Consider the following 17,885-nt stretch of genomic DNA (forward strand, 5'->3'; position numbering starts at 1 on the left):
CAGCGTCCGCCTGAGGCCCCGTTAGAAACGCTGGTCCCGAGGCCCCGTGCAGAGCCGAGCAGGCCAGGGGCGGGGCCGGGAGCAGGGGCGGGGCACTGCGGTTTGGGGGGCGGGAGGGGGTGGAGTCTGGCGGGGCCTGAAGCTGCATCGTCGGCTTCCCGCTTCGGGCCTACACCTCGCAGTTCGCTCTAGACGGGTCGCTCTTCTCTGTCCGAGCTGCTGGGGGTGCGGGTCGGGGAAGACGCCCCAGCACGTCATGTCTGGAAGCGGCAGTGGCGTGGTCCTCCGCCGCCACCGGTCCGCCCTGGGGCGCAGTGAGCACGCGCTGCCCGAGTTTCAGGAGGGAAGACAGAACCGCTAGAATCCTGGAAACGTCAGGGGGCTGTCGTAAGGCTCCTGTGTGTCCCGGGAGGTTTTTTGGCATCTTTTAATTAGCTTTTTTATTTAGTCAAGGTCCTTGAATATGAGCTTTTTTGAATTTTTTTTCTAAAGGTTCCCCCCCCCCCCAATTTTCTACTAATGGAAAGAGGAAGATTAATCTTTGTCACCAAAAATTCCTAATGATTTTGTTATAGGGGAAAAATCATTTCATAAAGAGAGATATTTTTAATAGCCTTTAATGCTTAATAAAACACGTGCTGTAAAAGGCAGTTTAATGGTGACACGTTACGAGGATCGTACGGGATCAGATCGGGTCCTGTGATTTCTCTGCGTGCTCTCACGTGCGGCCCGGCGGGGGCACATGTCACGTAGGCTCTGGAGGACCACCGCATCCGCCACACGAGAATCCTGGAAGCCCTGGAAGCCGAGAAGCAGAAACTTGCCCGGGAAGTGCAAACGCTGCAGCAGCACCAGAGCAGCAGGGGTGAAGCTTCCGCAGGTGAGTGTGCGGCGCCCGGGCGCGCTCTGCAGACTCCTCGCTGCGCGCCCCGGCTGGGCAGGCCCGCGCTCCCCGTCACTGCCTGACGCGTAACCACGGCATTATGGTTTCACACAAAAATGGTCATGTTTAAAAAAGAATGTATTTATTTTTAGACAGAGGGGCAGGGAGGGAGAGAGGGAAACATCTCGTGCGCCCCCTGCTGGGGGCCTGGCCTGCAGCCCAGGCCTGTGCCCTGACTGGGGATTGAACTGGTGACGCTTTGTTTCTCAGGCCGGCGCTCAGTCCACAGAGCCACACCAGCCAGGGCAAAATACTAATAATTTCTTATACTCATTAACTACCTGGCCCATATTCAAATTTCTTGGATAATTCCATAAACTTTTTTTTAATACTTGGTTTGTTTGAATCGGGCTCCAGACATGACCGACCTGCTGTGTTTGATCTCTGCGTCCCTGCCCCTGCCCCTCGCCCACTGAGGAGACCCAGGGGCTCCCGGCTCCTGGATGGCCCAGCCCGGCACCCCGTGAAGTGTCGCCTGTACAGGCCTGTGGCTTGGGCTGTCCCCACAGGGAGACCCGCTGTTGTGGGAGACGCTCCCTGGGCTTCTGGCTTTAAATCACTTCGAAACTAAGAATACTTTCTCTCTGCAGCAAGAAATAATGGAATATGTTGTGCTAGTGCATATTTTATTTCTCTCAGGGCCTACGCTGGTCTGGCAATGAGCACTGGGTTTTTCAAGTTCATATATAATGAATTTTATCTTCCGAAAGAAGGAAACGCTGGTTATAAGTTTGGACAATATAAAAAATAGTTATGGTAAAATCTTAAATTAGGGGAAGGGGAATTGTGGACTAAATTGTTTTCTTTTTTATTGTTGTTTTTATACCCTGGTTACATGTGTATCCATTCTTTTAAATTTTCAGGCAAAATAAAGAGGATTATGGTTTTGTATACGTAAGGCTGTAGTATCTGTTTAGCAACTAGGGAAAAGAGAAAATCTTGGAAAATATCAGAAAGGAAAGTGTAGTCTCTGGCATTTCCCGCCCTGTGACATTTTCACCCCAGTCGGCGTCAGGTATGCGCCAGGCCCGCGGGGGAGACCTCATTGTGGGGGAAGAGGACCCCGTCTCACCAGCGAGGGCGCAGGACGGTGCCCCCCGCGTGGCCCGTGTTCCTGTGACGCCTGGCGGAGGCCTCTTCCCTGGGGCTGCCGGCCAGGGCGGGAGTCCGCGCTCACCCCGCGTCCGCTGTCCCCCGTCCCCTGGCAGCGCAGGCGACCTGGAGCGCCCTGAAGTTGTCGCTGATGCTGCGGGAGGCCAACGCCGTCAGCAGCCGCCTCCACGGGCAGTACGTGTTTGGCAGGTGAGTGACCGACGGTCTGGAGCGCAGGGTCGTTCTTTGCTGGAAGGCACTTCACCTCCCTGGTGTTGCTTAGTCGGTCTTCTCTCGGCTCCTCTGAAGACACGGTGTCGCGGCGCCGGCGCGGGAGGAGTGGGCGCAGGGCCGCGGCCGCCAGACCCTGCCTGCGCGCGCCCGGGCGGGCCGCTCAGCGGAGAGCCCGCCAGGGTGTGAAAGGGCCGGAGCTGTGCCCAGGGCTTCCTAACTGCCTTTTGGCTTGAAAATCCATCGAGGTTTTCCATTTTAAAGGGCCATCCCTTATCCCGCTTTTTTAAAATTGATCACTTTTTTAGACATGGTTTCATGATAACAGACACGTTTCCCTATAGAAAGGGTTACACGGTGGGCCGACTCTGCGGAAGTTGGCCCGACGCAGACAGCCCTGCGTGCCGGCCGCGCGTGCGCGTCGCGGTGACACTTGTGCGGTGCTTGCAGGCACGAGCCGTCCGACGGAGGCTGCGGCGCCGAGGCCCGCGTCCGCGTGCACAACCTGCGTCTCGGCGTGTCCACCGTCTGGAGCCTGGACAAGTTCGAGTCGAAGCTCGCCGCGATGAAGGAGCTTTATGAGGTGCGGGCATTACTGAAATCCCTCTGCGCTTTTGAAATAAAAAATATAAAAGCGACGTTCTCTGTAGACAAACCTTGGCAGAGAAAGGGCCGGTCACGTTCCCCGGACCAGCTAGTGTTCACAGGTGGATTCGCTTTCTCCGGTCGACGGGGTCTTACTGGTTGGTTTTACCATAACGACACCAGAAGTTAGTGCCGCCTCTGTTCGCCTGTTGTCGTGTGGCCTTCGAGTTACGTTGCTGAAGGAGGGCGCGCAGTGGGACGCGGGCGGCTGGCACCGCGGGGAGTGGCCGGCGGGGCCAGGGCCGCGCTTCAGGTGTGTCCGGTTGGCTCTTTCAACAGTCGCGGCCGTAAACGTACCTCGGCGCGCCATCGTTTTTAGTATCTTATTTCCCATCTTGGCGCCTTCTAAAATTGTACCCCAAATACGGATTTGAAATCGCACTTTGATGCTCAAAATTTGATTGTAAAAATATTGCCATTTAACAGTTTTACCAGTGTGTTTTAATTTGTACTTAATAACTGGTGAATCTGAGAATTTGACTCTTTCTTTGTGGGGAAAATGTGTGTTGTATCTAGAAAATAATACAATAAAACAAAGGAACGCCAATGCGAGAATCATTAAAATAGAAGCAATAATCGATCAGTTGGAAACTAGTAAACTGCTGCTCTGGTTCTTGGGACGGATGAACATGGGACCTTAGGTGGGAGCTGCAGCCTTTAAATAAGGAGCATAAAGGCTTTTTAAAGTCCCGTTACATGTGACACTGTATGCTAATGAGTTTGATAATTTTCTAGAAGGAGACTTTCTAGTAGAAGAAAAATTATGAAAGTTGACTTAGTAGATGAGTAACCCTGCAACAGAGGGAAAAGTTTGTCAACAATGAGCCTCGAAGATAATAAATAAATACAGGAAAACAAGGAGCTTGTCCCAGGCGGGTTTATGAGGAAGCCCCTTTGCAGCTCCAGGAAGCAGGCGAGCCCCGTGCGCCGTCCAGGACGGCGCAGGTGACAGACAGAAGCGTCACGGGGGCCTTGCGGTGATGAAGGATCGGCTGGCGCCAGCCCGAGCCCCCAGACCCTGAGAAGGTGGTTTGGAAGCGAACTGCGAGCCGGTCTGACGTGGGCACAGTGATGCCAATCCGAACGCCACGCTCGGGAACCAGCTCGGGTTCGGGGGACGCTTAGCCAGGACCGGCAGGGCCGCCGCTGTGTGCGGCGGCGTGTTCCTAGAGGAGGGCCCGTGGCGGAGGGCAGCCCGGCCCCCCTGCAGGGCGGGGCCGCGGGCGGCCAGGCTTTCTCTGCGTTGCTGCGTGTTAGTACGTTCCCGTAGTCTGCACCGACCCTGAGGTGCTCATGTGGTCAGGCGAGAGATGGCTGGGTGAGGCCGCTGGGACAGTCCTTCCCTGGAGCAGGCGTCGCAGCCTGGCCTGTGTGGCGTGAGCTGCGATTTTGAGCTGCTTGCTGCGATGCTCTTCCCTTTTCCGTATAATTGGACTGGTCCTGAAGCAAGCGCTGTGTAGTATTTTTGTTAGAACTTTGTTAATGGAATCGCAATATACATTATTACCATGATCAGGATGTTCAAGCAGTAAGCGATGGAGTCTTAAAATCCTCAGAAGTTAATCTAATATTGTCTTTTTTTGTTTTTACTGTCTTCTAAATCACACGTTTATTATTTCTGGGTTATTTATTTTTGTTGCTTCTATTAGTAGATCTCTTTTTACGTTTATTTTGTTTATTTTGGCGGGGGAGAAGAAGAGGGAAGGAGAAAGACGGAGAGAAACATCCCCATGTGGTGGCCTCTCGTGCGCCCCCAACGGGGGACCCGGCCCGCAGCCCAGGCCTGCGCCCTGACTGGGCATCGAACTGGCGACCCTTCGGTTCGCAGGCTGGCGCTCAGTCCACTGAGCCCCGCCAGCCAGGGCAGTAGTTCTCTTTTTATATAAATTCTAGCCTCATATGATTTTTTTTTTATTTGACTAGGAATGTGACTTGTTTAGACGTTGTCAGATGACCTGTTGTTTTGCTAATTTTGTATTTTAAATGTAGCGAAGGATTCAGAATTTCTTTCTTAGTGCTGGACCTCTCGACACTCACCACGAGCAGGAACCGTGTCTGCTGTTTCCCACAGAGCGACTGCGGCAGCCGCAGCGAGAGCCTCTTCTGCGACCCCGAGGACGAGTGGGAGGCCGACCTGACCGGTGACCCCGTGTCTTCGTTGACCAAAAGGAGGTGACGGCGTTTTGTCCCGGGTCCCGGGTGTGCACGGGTGTCGTTTCCGTGGCCTGCGAGCGCGGTCTGCCGTGCTGAGGGGCCCGTCGCGGGGACGCGGGCGGGAAGAGGGGCTGCCCGTCACCGACTCAGCGGCAGCCCCCGGGGCACGCGCTTGTCTGTCGGTTCAGACGGGCACAGGAGTGCCCGTGCTTCCCCGTGCGAGTCTTCAGAGCAGCTCGGAACGGCATGGGTCCAACGTTCCGTAAAAACGGACAGTGCTTCTTACTTTTAAGTGACCTTTCTCAAGAGCGTGGCCTGCTTGTGGTGCTTTGTTGAAAGTCACAGAATGCTGGTGCGGCCCGCTGGTACGAGCGGCCCAGGAGAACGGGTCACAGCGATAGAGGGCGTCTGCCAGTGACAGGGGCCGCTGGTTAGCCGAACACGGGGCCCCCGAGGAGGGACGCGGCTCAAGGGGGAGCCAGCCCGGCGTCGACCTCCGCTGCCGAGCGCAGCGGCAGACGCTTCGGGGCGACAGGCAGGCGGCTTCGCCTGGGCCGTGAACGAAGGCCTCGTTTTAGAGAAACGCTTCCCGGTTGGGAGCTTCAGCAGGACCACCGTCGGCCACGAGCCCGGGGTGCCGAGAGGAGGGGGAGACTCGCTGGCCCCGGGGACGCTGGGGAGCAGCGGAGCAGGGCCGCGTCCCGCCTTCCCCGGGGTGGCGGGGGGGGGGGTGGTGACTAGAGAGGAGCGGCTCCTGAGACGCGGGGGCGGGGGGGGGGCGGGCGGGCGGGGGGCGGCGGGTCTGAGGGCCCCGGGACGTCCCTGTGCCTGTGGGGCGTGGCCGCCGCGGGGACCGGGTAACTACACGGAACGAGCCCCGTGCTGCTCGCACGCGCCGCGCCGGGTCCGGGCCTCGGGAGGAGGGGCAGCTGCGCAGGCAGGTGGGCGCCGGCCCCGAGCCGGAGGCAGCGCGTCCTGACCAGGGGGTGACGAGCAGCGCTGGGCCGGTCCCCTGTGGCCCCCGAGCCGCGAGGCGGGCGCCGGCCCTTTCACAGGCAGCAGGCCCGCTGGGCCCCGTCCCGGGGAGACCCTCTGGCCTCCCGGCCGCAGGGCTGCGCGGCTTGTGCAGGAGAGAACAGCGCTGTCCCCTCAACCCTGGGTTTTCCTTTTTCAACCCCATCGCCTTCAGCTGCAGCTGAGAATCCATTTGGGATTCCAGAACTTTCAGGCCTTTCTTGTTTTCGACTGTACTTATTTTAAACTCATTCATAAAATCTCAAAGAGAGGGAACTACTTCATAGCCACCTTGCCCCGTCCCTTCGGCCCCACCCACTGCGCGTGGAATGAACCGCGGGCTGTGGTGAGAAGTGGCCAGGACACAGCAGTCCCTACACACGTGCTGCGCGTGGCGGACACAGCAGCTCTGCCTCAAGCTGAGAGCCGCACAAAGCGCACCCCTGGAACAGGCCGTGAGCTTCCGGGGGACGGGGCTCTGCTGCCTCCTGGGCAGCGCAGGGACCCGGGCTCGGGCCTCTGCTCAGCGTGCTGCGGCCAAGTGGCGTCACACCTTGGGCTTCGGTTTTCTCATCCATGAAGTGGGGACAGTAACACATCCACTCCCGAGGGGCTTATCACCGAGCGAGGTCGTGTGTGGAGGCCACCGCCGCTGCCGCTGCCGCTTCCACTGCGTCGCCTGCGGGACTGACGGGGGCGTCGGTGCCGGTACGGGGCTGAGAGGGCACGTGGGCGAAGCCCCCACGAGGGCAGAGGGACCGCCAGTGAGTGGCGGTCGTGGTCGCTGGCCGCGCGGCAGGCCGGGAGGACGGGCGGGTGCGATCCCGGCCTCGGACCGCCGGGCGGCCGCCTCTCCGGGGGCCTCCGGGGGGGGCTGAACACGGCGGTGGCCCAGGCGCGGGCCCCGGGGGCCGACGCCGGGCACCGCAGCCCCCCGCCGGCGGGCCAGCGCGGCGGGTGTGTCGCACGGCCGCTCACTGTCCCTTCAGATTTGGGGATGCCCGGCGTCCTCTCTCCCTCGTTGTAAATTGTGGGTCACAGTGAGAGCCGTAATTGTCGACGGACTTTAGAATCTCCGCCTGTTGAGTGCTGGCGACCTGCACCTCGGTTTCGCTCACCGGCAGGTTAACAATCAGGGAAGCAAGAGAAGTTTGCATCGTCCCTGAAGAACCAAAACTTTTCTGAGTGGTTCTGAGATGCTGGAATTGGGTGTTTCCGTCTGCAGGGAGGTTTCTGAGAACGTCTGTAGTTTGAAAGCCTCATTCAAAGGGAACGCGTTGCTCTCGGACGGAGGCCGGGCACGCAAGTCCCCGCCGGGCGAGGGCGCTGGTGGCCGGGCCGCCGCAGGGGGCAGGCCCGGCTGCGTCTCAGTCCCGGGGCTGCCCGCTCCCCCCCACCGGCCGGTGGCGGCCGCCACGTGATCCACCGTCAAACGGGGCTGGCGGCCTGTAAATTTTGATCGTCCTGTTGACAGTTGAAAGTAAGATCCCCTGGGTGCTGAGAAAAATTTCTTGAGAGGCGCGTGAGGGGGCCCTTCCTTGATGACCGTTTGTCCGTCATTTACCCTCAAGGTGGTGAAGGAGCAGGGTTTCCCAGGGGAGACCTCACTGCACGCGCACCCGTTCCCCGTCCCCACTCAGGACAGCACCGCGCCCGGTGCGAGCTGGCCTTCCGCCCCTTCGCCAGCCCTGCCTCCGTGGTTTCCTCTGGGAATCTGCGGGGAAGGCTCACGTGTGACACAGGTTAATGGCAGGCGGTGCTTTCGCTGAACACGTGCACGACCGATGTAGCGAGCGCTTCGTTAGGGAAAGGCGCTGGGGGGCCGCGAGGGCTGACCTGGGCCCGGCTCGAGCTGACGCGCCGCCTGGGGGCGGGAGCCGGAGTTTAGAGGACCCATAGGCAGGTGGCGATGTGGAGGGCGCGTTCCCGGAGCGGGTAGAGAAGCGGTACTAGTGGGACAGCCAGCCCGTTCGAGGGAGAGACCCGATGTCGTCGGCTGAGAGGTGGCGGATCGGGCCGCTTCCTCCACTTGGCGTCCCCTCTCCTGCACGGGCGTGTGCTACCCATGTGGCATCCCCTCTCCTGCACGGGCGTGTACTACCCATGTGGCGTCCCCTCTCCTGCACGGGCGTGTGCTACCCATGTGGCGTCCCCTCTCCTGCACGGGCGTGTGCTACCCATGTGGCGTCCCCTCTCCTGCACGGGCGTGTGCTACCCATGTGGCGTCATGAGTATCGATTTCAGTGTTCGTGTCCCTGGTCAGACTCCTTCCCAGGACAGTTGTCTCGCGACGTCAGCCTTGTCCCAGCCTCTGCCGCTCCCCTCCTCACTCCGGTGCCTGCGCCTCGACTCCGCTCCCTGCCCCACGCCCGCCGGGCCGCCCGCACGCGTGCCCCATGGCGCGCCCCGGGTGGCCCCCGCCCAGGGTGCCCCGGCCCCGCTGCGCGGCGCCCTCACGACACCCGTCCCCCCCTGGAGTTAGCGCCTGACTTCCCTCCCGCTGCGAGCTGCCAGCTCAGCGGGGCCCGGAGCCAGGCGTGGGGCGCTGCTCGGGGCCTCGGGCGCCCCGCTCCCCGAAAGTCTTGCTCGGGGAGCCCAGTGACTCGAACCCTCCACGAAGTGTCCCCGTGCAGAACGCACGCGCACCCCTTCCCTGCAGAGGCTTTGACGACGAGTGTCCTCGGGCTCGCGGCCTCACGTGGCGGCTGACCGCGGACGCCCTTTGTCCTCGCCAGGAGCAGGGGCTTGGCACGGAACAGGAGGGTCTCCGGCTACCTGCGCGGCGTCCAGGCTCCGTCCGCCCCGGACCCACCCCCTTCGCGGCCGGCAGGTATGTTTCCCTCAGACGTCCTGCGCTCTGAGAAAAGCGCCGTCCCGGCTCTGCGACCCCGCGATTCCTTCCCTGTGCGAATAATTTCATCCCCAACCTCCGTGTCCTCGACGCGAGGAACGGCCGCTGCCCCCGAGCGAGACTCCGTGCCGCGGGGCCTGTTCCAGGGTGGACGGCGTGCCCAGGCTCACGGGAGGATCGCTCGCTCCTGAGAAAAGCCAGGGCGTTACCCGCTGTCGCCTGGGGCGGGAGGGTCTGACGGGACGGGAGCTCCTCTGGGGTTGGTCCCGCGTGCGGCTGTTCCAGAATCGCTTCTGTTAAAAAAAGCCTTTGAGAGAAGCCGCCACCGGAATCATCGGTCTGCGCGCTCCCCGCCGGTGCTGGCCACGCGCGGCCCTCGCTGTCACCTCGGGACCCACGTCTAGACTCGGCTCCCGCGGGTCTGGGATCGGGGAGCAGGAACACGCTGTGTTCTTCCGCGGAGAGCGCTGACGGGAGGCGGCGACCAGGAGACCGCCATCGCCGGCCTGGTGGCGTGGACGGGCACCTGCCGTCGCGCAGCTTTGGGCTTGCGGCCTCTCCTCCCTCTCCCCAAGCCGAGCTCCTGTCTCCTCCGGGCTCTTCCTAGTCCCCGCCCTGGGCTCTGTTCCGCCCTCCGTCCGGTTTGCCGTTTCTGGTCGCCCGTGAGCCGGTCCAGAAAATAACCTCGCTTGCTGCGCAAGAGCCTCTGTGCTCGAGCGTCGCTGGGGCAGAGGCCTCCCCGAGACTCGCGGGGGGCTCTTTGAGCTCGTCCGCCGCCTCCTGGCCTGGACAGTGCCTGGGAAGTGCGCGGAAGCCGTCTCCCGGGGCGCCAGGCGTTGGCTGTTGCAAGCTGCTGGCTTCAGCCTCTTTCTGTTAGGCCTTTGTTGTTCTATGGACCGGCCGGTGTTTTCGCTGATTCAGTTTCTTAGGTCTCCCTGTGGGGTGAGTACAGGAGGCTGGGAAATGGAGGGTCCACGGGACAGTCGCCTTCTCCGTCACTCAGGCTGGCGGTGAGGACGGACGTCGGCGGCGGGCGACCAGCTCTCACGGGCCTGCGTTTCCACCCTGGCGCCCAGGAACCGGGACGTGCCGCAGCGAGCCTGGCCGCTCTGAACTGCCGACGGATGACCCCGCAGCAAGCGGGGCGGGGGCCTTGGCTGGATCGCGCTGGGCCTGGAAGGCCGGCTCACCCGGCGGTTTCTGTCGAAACAGGCCTCCTGGAGAAGCCGGGCTCCGCGTGCTCCAGCCCCACGGGCGCCCTCCTCCCCGGGATCTGCAGAGACGTGATCGGTGCGTCGCTGGCTCTTCTTGGAGAGAGTCACGCGGACCAGACGGCGGCCGACAGCCTGATGGGCAGCCTCCTCGAAGTCCACCGAGGGCTGCTCGCCCTCTCCCAGGCTCACGCGGCTCAAGACGAGGACAGCCAGGAAGACCGTAAGCCGCCCCCGCGGTGGTGCCCGCGCGCGGCGCTGGGTTTCGAGCGGCCGTTGTCACGCTGCACGCCTGTCCCGTGTGACGGGTGTCTGTGGGGGCTTGGAAGCCCTTCTCTTTGGAGGTGGCCCTTCTGATCATTTTCCTCCTCCTTTCAAAGTGTTCTCTGCTGACCGGGCCACCCAGGCGCGTGCGGTCCAGCTCGCGTGGGCCTTTGGGCGGCTCGCTGTGCTCGTGGCGCACTGGCCGGGCGAGGCCGCTCCCTGCCCCAGCGCCGCCAGGCTGGGCGAGGAGCTGCGGCAGGAGGTGAAGGAGCTGGGCGGCTGCTTGCAGGTGTTTCTGCAGGTGAGGTGTCTGCTGACCTTGTCCCGTCCGCATCTCCAGATGGGAGCCGGCAGGCGGGGAGCCCGAGGGCGGGACCGCGGGTCCGGGGAGGCCCGAGCCCGGTGGCGGGTGGGGGAGTGGGGGCCCGCGGCCAAGGGCCGCCTGGGGCAGAAACGAGGGGAGGGGCGCCGTGTGGGCTCCCAGGGTTCCGACGTAGCACAGGGTCCACACACGGCCCAGCTCCGATCCCCGTGGGCACCTGGGGAGCCGCCCTGCATCCTCGGGCGAGCTGCACGCGCGGCCTGTCTGCGGCCGCCTCCCCTGGAAACAGGCGGGGCCTGCCGGCCAGGCCGCAGCATCTCTGGTCTGCGGCGTCTGCTTATCCTTCTCCACGAAGGACACTTCGAGCTTGACTTGGGGGTTGAGGCCTGTGGCCCTAGGAGAGGGGCTCCGCGGAGGGACTGCGGAGGGGACCCGGGCGGAGCCCGGGGAAGATGCCTGCTAAGGTGCTGGCGGAGCCCGCACCTGTGGGGGGCGTTGCGCGTCGTCAGCGCGTCCCAGAGCGCAGGCCGGGGGATGCCCTCTGCCCCCCGGGTGTGTGCGAGCCGGCGCACGGGCCTTGTTAGGAGGGTATCCCCTGTCCCTCCCGCACCCTCTCCTGTTCCTTCTCCCTGACACAGGAGAACGCATTAGCCGCCTGTCAGGCCGCTGTCGCCAGAAAAGGGCGCAGCAGCCACCGTGGCGCCCAGTTCCCGGTCCCGGGTCACGGCGAGTCGCCGCGTCTGTGCTGAAGCGCCCGCCCGCGGTGATGCCCCGCAGGGCGGCGGGGCCGCGTGCATCTGAGCCGTCTGCCACCGCGGGCGGCGTGGCTGGCCTGCTCCTGCTCCTGCTCCGGGGCATTTAGGGAGCCCGGGCGCCGCGTCAGTGGACGCAGGACTTATTTTCTTCCCGTTGATTTTCTCTCTCCTTCGTCCCCCTGCCCTGCTACCTTGCCTGTCTGCTGTTCTGGTCCATCGTGACCTTACAGGGGTGCTGTTCAGATATCTCGTCGATGGTGAAGGACGCGCAGGAGAGGGCCACCCACGTCACACGACAAGCTGTGAAGTTCGTGGGACAGCTGGCGGTTCTCACCGGGGACCGACTGCGTCCCCTGGAGGACAGTGGCAGTGTGAGCGCCGGCCACCAGGTGGGTGGGCACCGCTGGCTCCCGGCGGCCGCGCCTGAGCGAGGGGGGCGATTCCGCCGATAGTCCCACTAAACGGGACCTGTTCGTAGTTTAAAGCAGCTCCTTCTCTGATCGTTTAGCCGTAAGAGTTACAGTTGTTTCAGCCTGAGCTGGTCGAAGGTGGATTGTGCTGAGCGATTTTGGGGTCCGCAGCTCACCTCTCGAGCCTTTGGTTCGATGACAGAGGCCTACAGGGAGGGCCTGCTTGGCCGGCCAGCGGCGGCGAACGCGGCAGCTCAGGGAACCTGCCGCTGGCTGAGGCGGCTCGGGCTGCGGAGGCAGCGTCCGGAGTTGCTGTGCCCTGGCGGCGTCGCGTCCCACGGAAGAGGACACGTTCCGCTCTGCGTGGGGTCCCAAGTGACAGGCTTGCTCACTGGCTTCCCTCGTGGACTGTCAGTTCTTATTCCAGCTTCAGCTGATTTTCAGAACCTTGGAGTGTGTTAATTCCTAAAATAAACAGAAAGTATAATGGTTATTTAATGAACTTTTGAAATATCTAAGAACTTGCTCCAGGAGGACTTCGTGGGCGCCGTCGGGGCCGGCGTGCGCGCGGGGATGCGGCTTCTCCTCGACTCGGGGCTGCAGCAGGCGGAGGAGCTGGGGCGCAGGCTGCAGCGGCAGCGCCCGCAGGGCCAGGTGAGCGAGCGGAGACGTTCCGCGCGGTGCCAGGGGGCGGAGGCAGTGCATTTTTAAAAGAGTGGCTCCATGCATTAGGTTTTTATAAATGTAAATATTTGAATTTCTGTTAGGTAATTTTTTGTTGAAGAGGCTGTTGGTGTCGCTGTGTGATGGTGACCTGTCCCCAGGTTGCTCTCCAGCCCTGCCGCCTCTTTGGTTAACCCTTTGCTGGATCCGCGGGTCCGCCCGGGATAAGGCCTCAGCAGGTGGAGCGGCAGCGACCCCTGGTGGCCATTCTTTCTTTTCCCCTTTGTTTCGGCCTCTGCTTTTCCCCTGAACAGTGCGAACTACCGCACCTCCGTCCGCTGAGCGTTTGCCCGCGGGGTTCACACCCTTATCCGCATCCCCAGACCCAGACCTGCGAAGGCTCCGGGCGGCGGCGGCCCCCTGGCCACGCCCTCCCGCCCCCACTGTGACCGTCACGCCCTGGGGGCCCATGGGGAGCAGCTGGGTGTGCAGGGCGTGTTCCCAGCCCGGGGCCACGCGTGCACCGTGCCTCAGGCCCTGAGCCAGTCACCGAGGAGCCCCCACAGGCCACGGGCTGGGGTCCTGCCTGCTCGACGCCCCGGCCCAACACGGGACGCACGTCAGGCCCGGGCATCGCTGCCGCTGTGTGGTTTTCTTTACTGAGAGTCACGACAGGTGGGCAGAGGGTGAGGAGGAGAAGCGTTTACTTCTCGGCCTGTGCACGGAGACCTGTCTCTTCTGGAGCCCTGCTGTGACCACATGCCAGCCGTCCCTGCCGCCTCCCTCTGTCCTGCGGCAGTCGGTCAGCTGGGGCGGAGCTGCCTGGCCTGCCAGCTGTCCAGCCCTTGTCTTGGCGACGGCCCCAGCTTGACCGGAGCGCGCCCCCGCCTGGCCCCCCGGGGCTCCGGAAGGCCGCCCGTGTGATGGGCCTCGCTGTCCTCTGCAGGTGGCCCGGCAGGCGAGCGCCCGCGCCCTGGCGTTCCTTGGCTCCCTGGAGCGCGCCTTCGCCGAGTGGAAAACGGTGAGGGGCGCCCTGCGCCGCCGTCTCTGGGGCTCCGTTCAGGGTGTTTCCGCCTCTCACTGGGACCGACCAGTCGGGTGGGTCTCAGGTCTCAGCTGCGGCCGGGGGCTCCCGCGCGGCCAAGGTACGCGGGCCGCCCTGGGCGTGTCCTCCTGGACGCTGTCGCTTCCCGGGTCGGGAACGGGCGCGCTGCCGTGTGGACGGTGAGCGGGAGCAACGTGCTCCGCCCCCGCTGCTCCTGGTTTAGTGACAATGGCTTTCGCCTGGGCGGTCATGGCAGGCTGGCGCCCGGGTTTCGTAGTCAGCGGGCTCAGAGCTGCTAAATACGGGGGAGCCGGGCAGATGGTTCATTCTCACGTCACAGGTGGAAAGAAAAGTAGAAGCTGAGTGTGTAATTCATGTGTTAAAAGGGCGAGAAAAGTTTATGGCTTGAAAGGGCAGATAGAAAGTTAAACTTAACGATTACGTTTATTCTTTACGATACGAGGCAATGGCGGTGCTGTTCCGTCGGCCCTCCTCCTGTGACGGGCGATCACACTTTGGCTTAAAATAAATTAAGAATTCGTTCTCCTCTTGAAAACAGCAACTGCTAGGACTGTATCTGTAACTCTCGCTTGTAGAGTTAAACTTGTCTCTTCTTTGAGAATAAGATTCTGGCAGTAGAGCTGCGTTGACTGAGCCTTAGTGCCCTGTGGCCTGGTCTGTGTTTTCACAAATCTTAACTTACTCACACAGAAAAGTCCCGGGATTCAAGCACAGGAGGAAAATCCCGGGCGCGAAGAGGTGGAGAAGGTGGTTGCATGCGCCTCGGAGTTCCTGAAGTTGAAGTGTCGCCTGGAGCAGACCGTCGAAGCCGTCCTCGCTGCCCTGGCAGGTGCGCACCCGAACGGCGCTGCGGTGCGGTCCGCTTTTGGCAGCGGAAGGGTCGCGGCCCCTCCCCGCCCGACGGAGGCCGCCTTCCAGGTTCACGGCCGCCACGTGCGCTCGCGCGGGGGCCGCCCTCCCGCTGTGTGTGAGCGCTTCCCCGAAGTGATCAGTCCTTAAAATAGAAGCCGCACGCTCCCTCAGCAGATAAGCTGAGCCACCTTCGCTGGCTCAGACTTTTCACGAGGGTCTCCTGCCGCCCGTGGGGAGACCCCCGCCTGGTGCGGGGGTGGTCGGTGAACTTGTCTTCCTCCTGGCAGGGTGTGGCGGCGACGTGGGCCGCCTCCGGACCTGCGTGGAGAGCATCTGCAGCGCAGCCCGGAACGTGGCCCGGGACGTGGCTGGGGAGGCGGGCGCTGCCTCTGTGGCCGGCAGTGACCGGGACTGCGGGGACCTGGAATCTGCGGCCCGCTCGCTCCTCCTCTGCTTCGAGTCCGAGGAGAGACCTGCCTCGCCGGAACCCAGGGGCCCGTGCCATCCGGCCGGCAGAGAGGGGCCGCGGCTGTCCCAGGCCGGCAGGCTCAGGGGCGTCCCCAAGCGTGTCTACGAGCTGCCCGCCGGTGCCCCACGGAGCCCACAGGGCTGCATGCCCAGCAGGACCCAGTGGGTGTGAGCGCTGCACGGGCTCGGGGACCAGGACTGGGCGCGCGGCGGCCGCCTTCCTTCCGCAGGAGACCAGGCCGCGCGGGGAGATGGGCGGCAGTGTTTCCAGGGCGCCCGTGCGCTGCGGGCCTCCCGCAGGGCCTGGCCGAAGCACGGCAGGGCGTCTGCGTTCAGAACCCGGACATCCCCCGATCCCCCCCCACCTATGTGCCCCCCAACACCCCCCATCTCTCTAGGAGCCGGTTCCCATAGGTGTTCCCCATAGGCGACATGGTGGCGAACAGGCTGACCCGAGGAGTCAGGGTCGAGCGAGTGGCGCCCCCCACCCCCTGCCGGCTGCGTGCAGCCGCACGGTCCACGTCCGCGCCTTTCACGTCTGTGCACTGCCCGCCTGGTTCACCAGCGTGTTTGAAAATGGTGGTTTCCCGGATGCGTGGAGCCCTGAGCCACCCGCTCCTGCCGTGCCCACCTCCCCTGCTGCCGAGCTCGCTGAGGCTGGCAGGCCGCGGTCTTCGGGCTTGGCGCCCGGCCCACGGCTCCGCGCAGAGGCAGCGTTTCCTGCTGCCGCCCGGGTCGCGGCGCGAGGCCGTCAGGGTGCTGTGCAGCCCGTGTGCCAGAGCAGGGTGCAGGCGGGTGCAGGCCGCCCCCACGCGCCTCCAGAGCCACGCCCGGCTCTCGGACCGGCGGCCAGGCCCAGGCTGGACTGTGCCTTCACCGGCTCGTGTGCTGAAGGTGTAAGGGCAGTGTGTGCACGGGATTTGATACAGATGGAGGATCTGCTGCTGCTCTCCCGTTTTTAGAAACCTTTGTACCTACAATCAAGTCATGAAAATGATGTTCTAGTTTGGGGGCCTTGCGCTAAGGAACCAGCGTGACGCTTCGCACCACAAGCCTGAGCGAAATGGGAAAAGCCGCTTGGCGATGCGCTGGGTGACCCCGAGCAGCGCCTGGAGGACGGTTCTCCAACCGCTGACCCTGCGGGCGGCGCCGGTGCACGTTCGGGGCGGCCGGCGGGGACGGGTGCTCACGTCGGGAACACGTGTGCGGATGTCCTTGTCGGGGACGCTTGTGCAAGACACGGGGCGGGGAGTCACCGCAGCGCCCACGAGCCGCACGCCGGGCCCGCAGGTGCTTGACCGCAGCGTGGGGGACGGGGGGCGGGGGCAGCGCCTTGCTTTTTTCGTTCTGGGTGTGGCGTTTGGGCTTGCGTTCCCCTCGCAGTCTGTGTGTACGCACGTGTGCTGGCTCTGCGCGTGCAAGGGCTTTGCCTGAAGCCGCACCTGCTCCACGGACCTGCAGGAGGACCAGCCGGCAGTTTTCAGCTTCATATTCAGGATTTAACCTTTACTCTGTTACCACACGGTCAGAAACTAGTTAGTGTCTTTGTAAAATGTATCTATACATATATTTATACTCTCAAGTAAAACAGCTTGTAAATGAAGGGTATAGAATATATTTGCTACCAGAATCATGTGCACTACTAAGTGCCACAAAGAGAACACTTTTTAATAAAGCTTGTCAGCCGCAGAACTGTCTCTCGGCCTCAGGTTGCTGTTTCGCTGGTGGTTCTGAAATTTCCTTTATTCCTGACTCGGTTGCTCTCATAGCTCTGCCTTGGTAGCTGTCGCGGTGCGGCCAGTCAACACGTCACTAGGAAACACTAAGAAGTTGATACCATCATGACAACTTCTTGGATTAAAAGAGAAACGTCTGCCCTTTCTCGTTGGCGCGTCCGGGATCGGCGCTCCCCACGTGCTGTCAGCAGCAAGGGCACAAGCGGTGCGGGCTGACGCGTCTCAAGCCCCCGGGGCGGAGCCCCCAGCCCGGCTGCCTAGCAACAGGGTGGGCTTAGAACCGGCCGGTCTAAGGGGTGTGCCGTCCTCACGCGCAAAGCGGAGCGACACCGCCTCCCGGGCCGTCCGAGCTCGAGCGCACACAGCGCAGGCGCGAGCGGGGCCGGCGGCGGCAGGTGTCCGCGTGGGCGCCGGGGAAGGACGCGCGCTCCCCACGGTCCGCCTGGGCTTCTCCGCGAATACGCAGTGGGCCTGCCGTTGTGGGCCTGCAGGACAGCGCCTAGTTTCGTGTTGTTACTCAGTAGTTTGTAGTTCTCCGTTCGAACAGCTGTAAACCTGTCTCCCTTGCCCCTCCCCCCGTCAGGTGGCTGGTTCGCGTGCTCACAGCGGCCGGGCCCCGCACCCATAACCCTCTAACCGTGGGAAGGAAGGATCCGTTTACCACAAGGGGGACGCGGCCCGTAGTTGGGTTCAGTTAAGAGAAGGTGGGTGCTGCAAACGAGCCCCAGAGGCCCTGGAGGGAGAGGAGAGACGGCATTCGGGCGGCAGCCTGCACCCCGGGCGATGGCGCCGCCGGCGGCAGCCTGCGCCGTGCTCCCGGAGGCGAAGAGGGCGCGCGGGGCCGGCGTTCAGGCCCACGCTCCCAGCGACTCCCGTGTTACGCAAACGAGGCTTCCCCGTTAAACTACGGTTCCGACTGGGCGGGCCCGGTGCCAGTGAGGATGTCCTGGTGCGGCTCTGACTGGGTGGGGCCGCTCTGAGTCCACGGGGGACGACCCCAAGCTGGGAGCCCCTCCTAAGGGCCGGAGCCTGGGACGGGGGAGGCTGAGAGCCCACCTGCGGCTTCTCCCGGACACGCGGCCCCGGCCCGGCCCGGCCCCTGCTCGGCCCGGGACGAACGCGTCCACGCAAAGCCGCTTCCGGAAGGGCTCCCGGCAGCCTCTGCGCAGGGCTCCTCGGGCGGGTCGCTGGCCCGGGCCGGGGGTCGG

At 63.1% G+C, this 17,885-nt stretch overlaps 1 protein-coding gene across 1 annotated transcript in view; it reads left to right on the top strand.

The window, feature by feature from the left end:
• KIF14 (kinesin family member 14) overlaps positions 1 to 15,113 on the top strand; it is a 30,115-nt gene extending 15,002 nt beyond the window's left edge. The window contains exons 18-29 of the mRNA XM_054576495.1: positions 754 to 880; positions 2,152 to 2,245; positions 2,717 to 2,849; positions 4,983 to 5,083; positions 8,815 to 8,874; positions 10,111 to 10,364; positions 10,522 to 10,706; positions 11,713 to 11,871; positions 12,424 to 12,546; positions 13,502 to 13,576; positions 14,312 to 14,450; positions 14,761 to 15,113. Of these exons, the coding sequence (XP_054432470.1) occupies positions 754 to 880; positions 2,152 to 2,245; positions 2,717 to 2,849; positions 4,983 to 5,083; positions 8,815 to 8,874; positions 10,111 to 10,364; positions 10,522 to 10,706; positions 11,713 to 11,871; positions 12,424 to 12,546; positions 13,502 to 13,576; positions 14,312 to 14,450; positions 14,761 to 15,113 (1,803 nt within the window). The remainder of the gene's footprint in view (positions 1 to 753; positions 881 to 2,151; positions 2,246 to 2,716; positions 2,850 to 4,982; positions 5,084 to 8,814; positions 8,875 to 10,110; positions 10,365 to 10,521; positions 10,707 to 11,712; positions 11,872 to 12,423; positions 12,547 to 13,501; positions 13,577 to 14,311; positions 14,451 to 14,760) is intronic.
• The last annotated feature ends 2,772 nt before the right edge of the window (positions 15,114 to 17,885 follow it).

This window comes from Pteronotus mesoamericanus, unplaced genomic scaffold (genome assembly GCF_021234165.1).
Source record: "Pteronotus mesoamericanus isolate MK-2021 breed Mesoamerican mustached bat unplaced genomic scaffold, CSHL_Meso_final contig_347, whole genome shotgun sequence".
Lineage (NCBI taxonomy): Eukaryota > Metazoa > Chordata > Mammalia > Chiroptera > Mormoopidae > Pteronotus > Pteronotus mesoamericanus.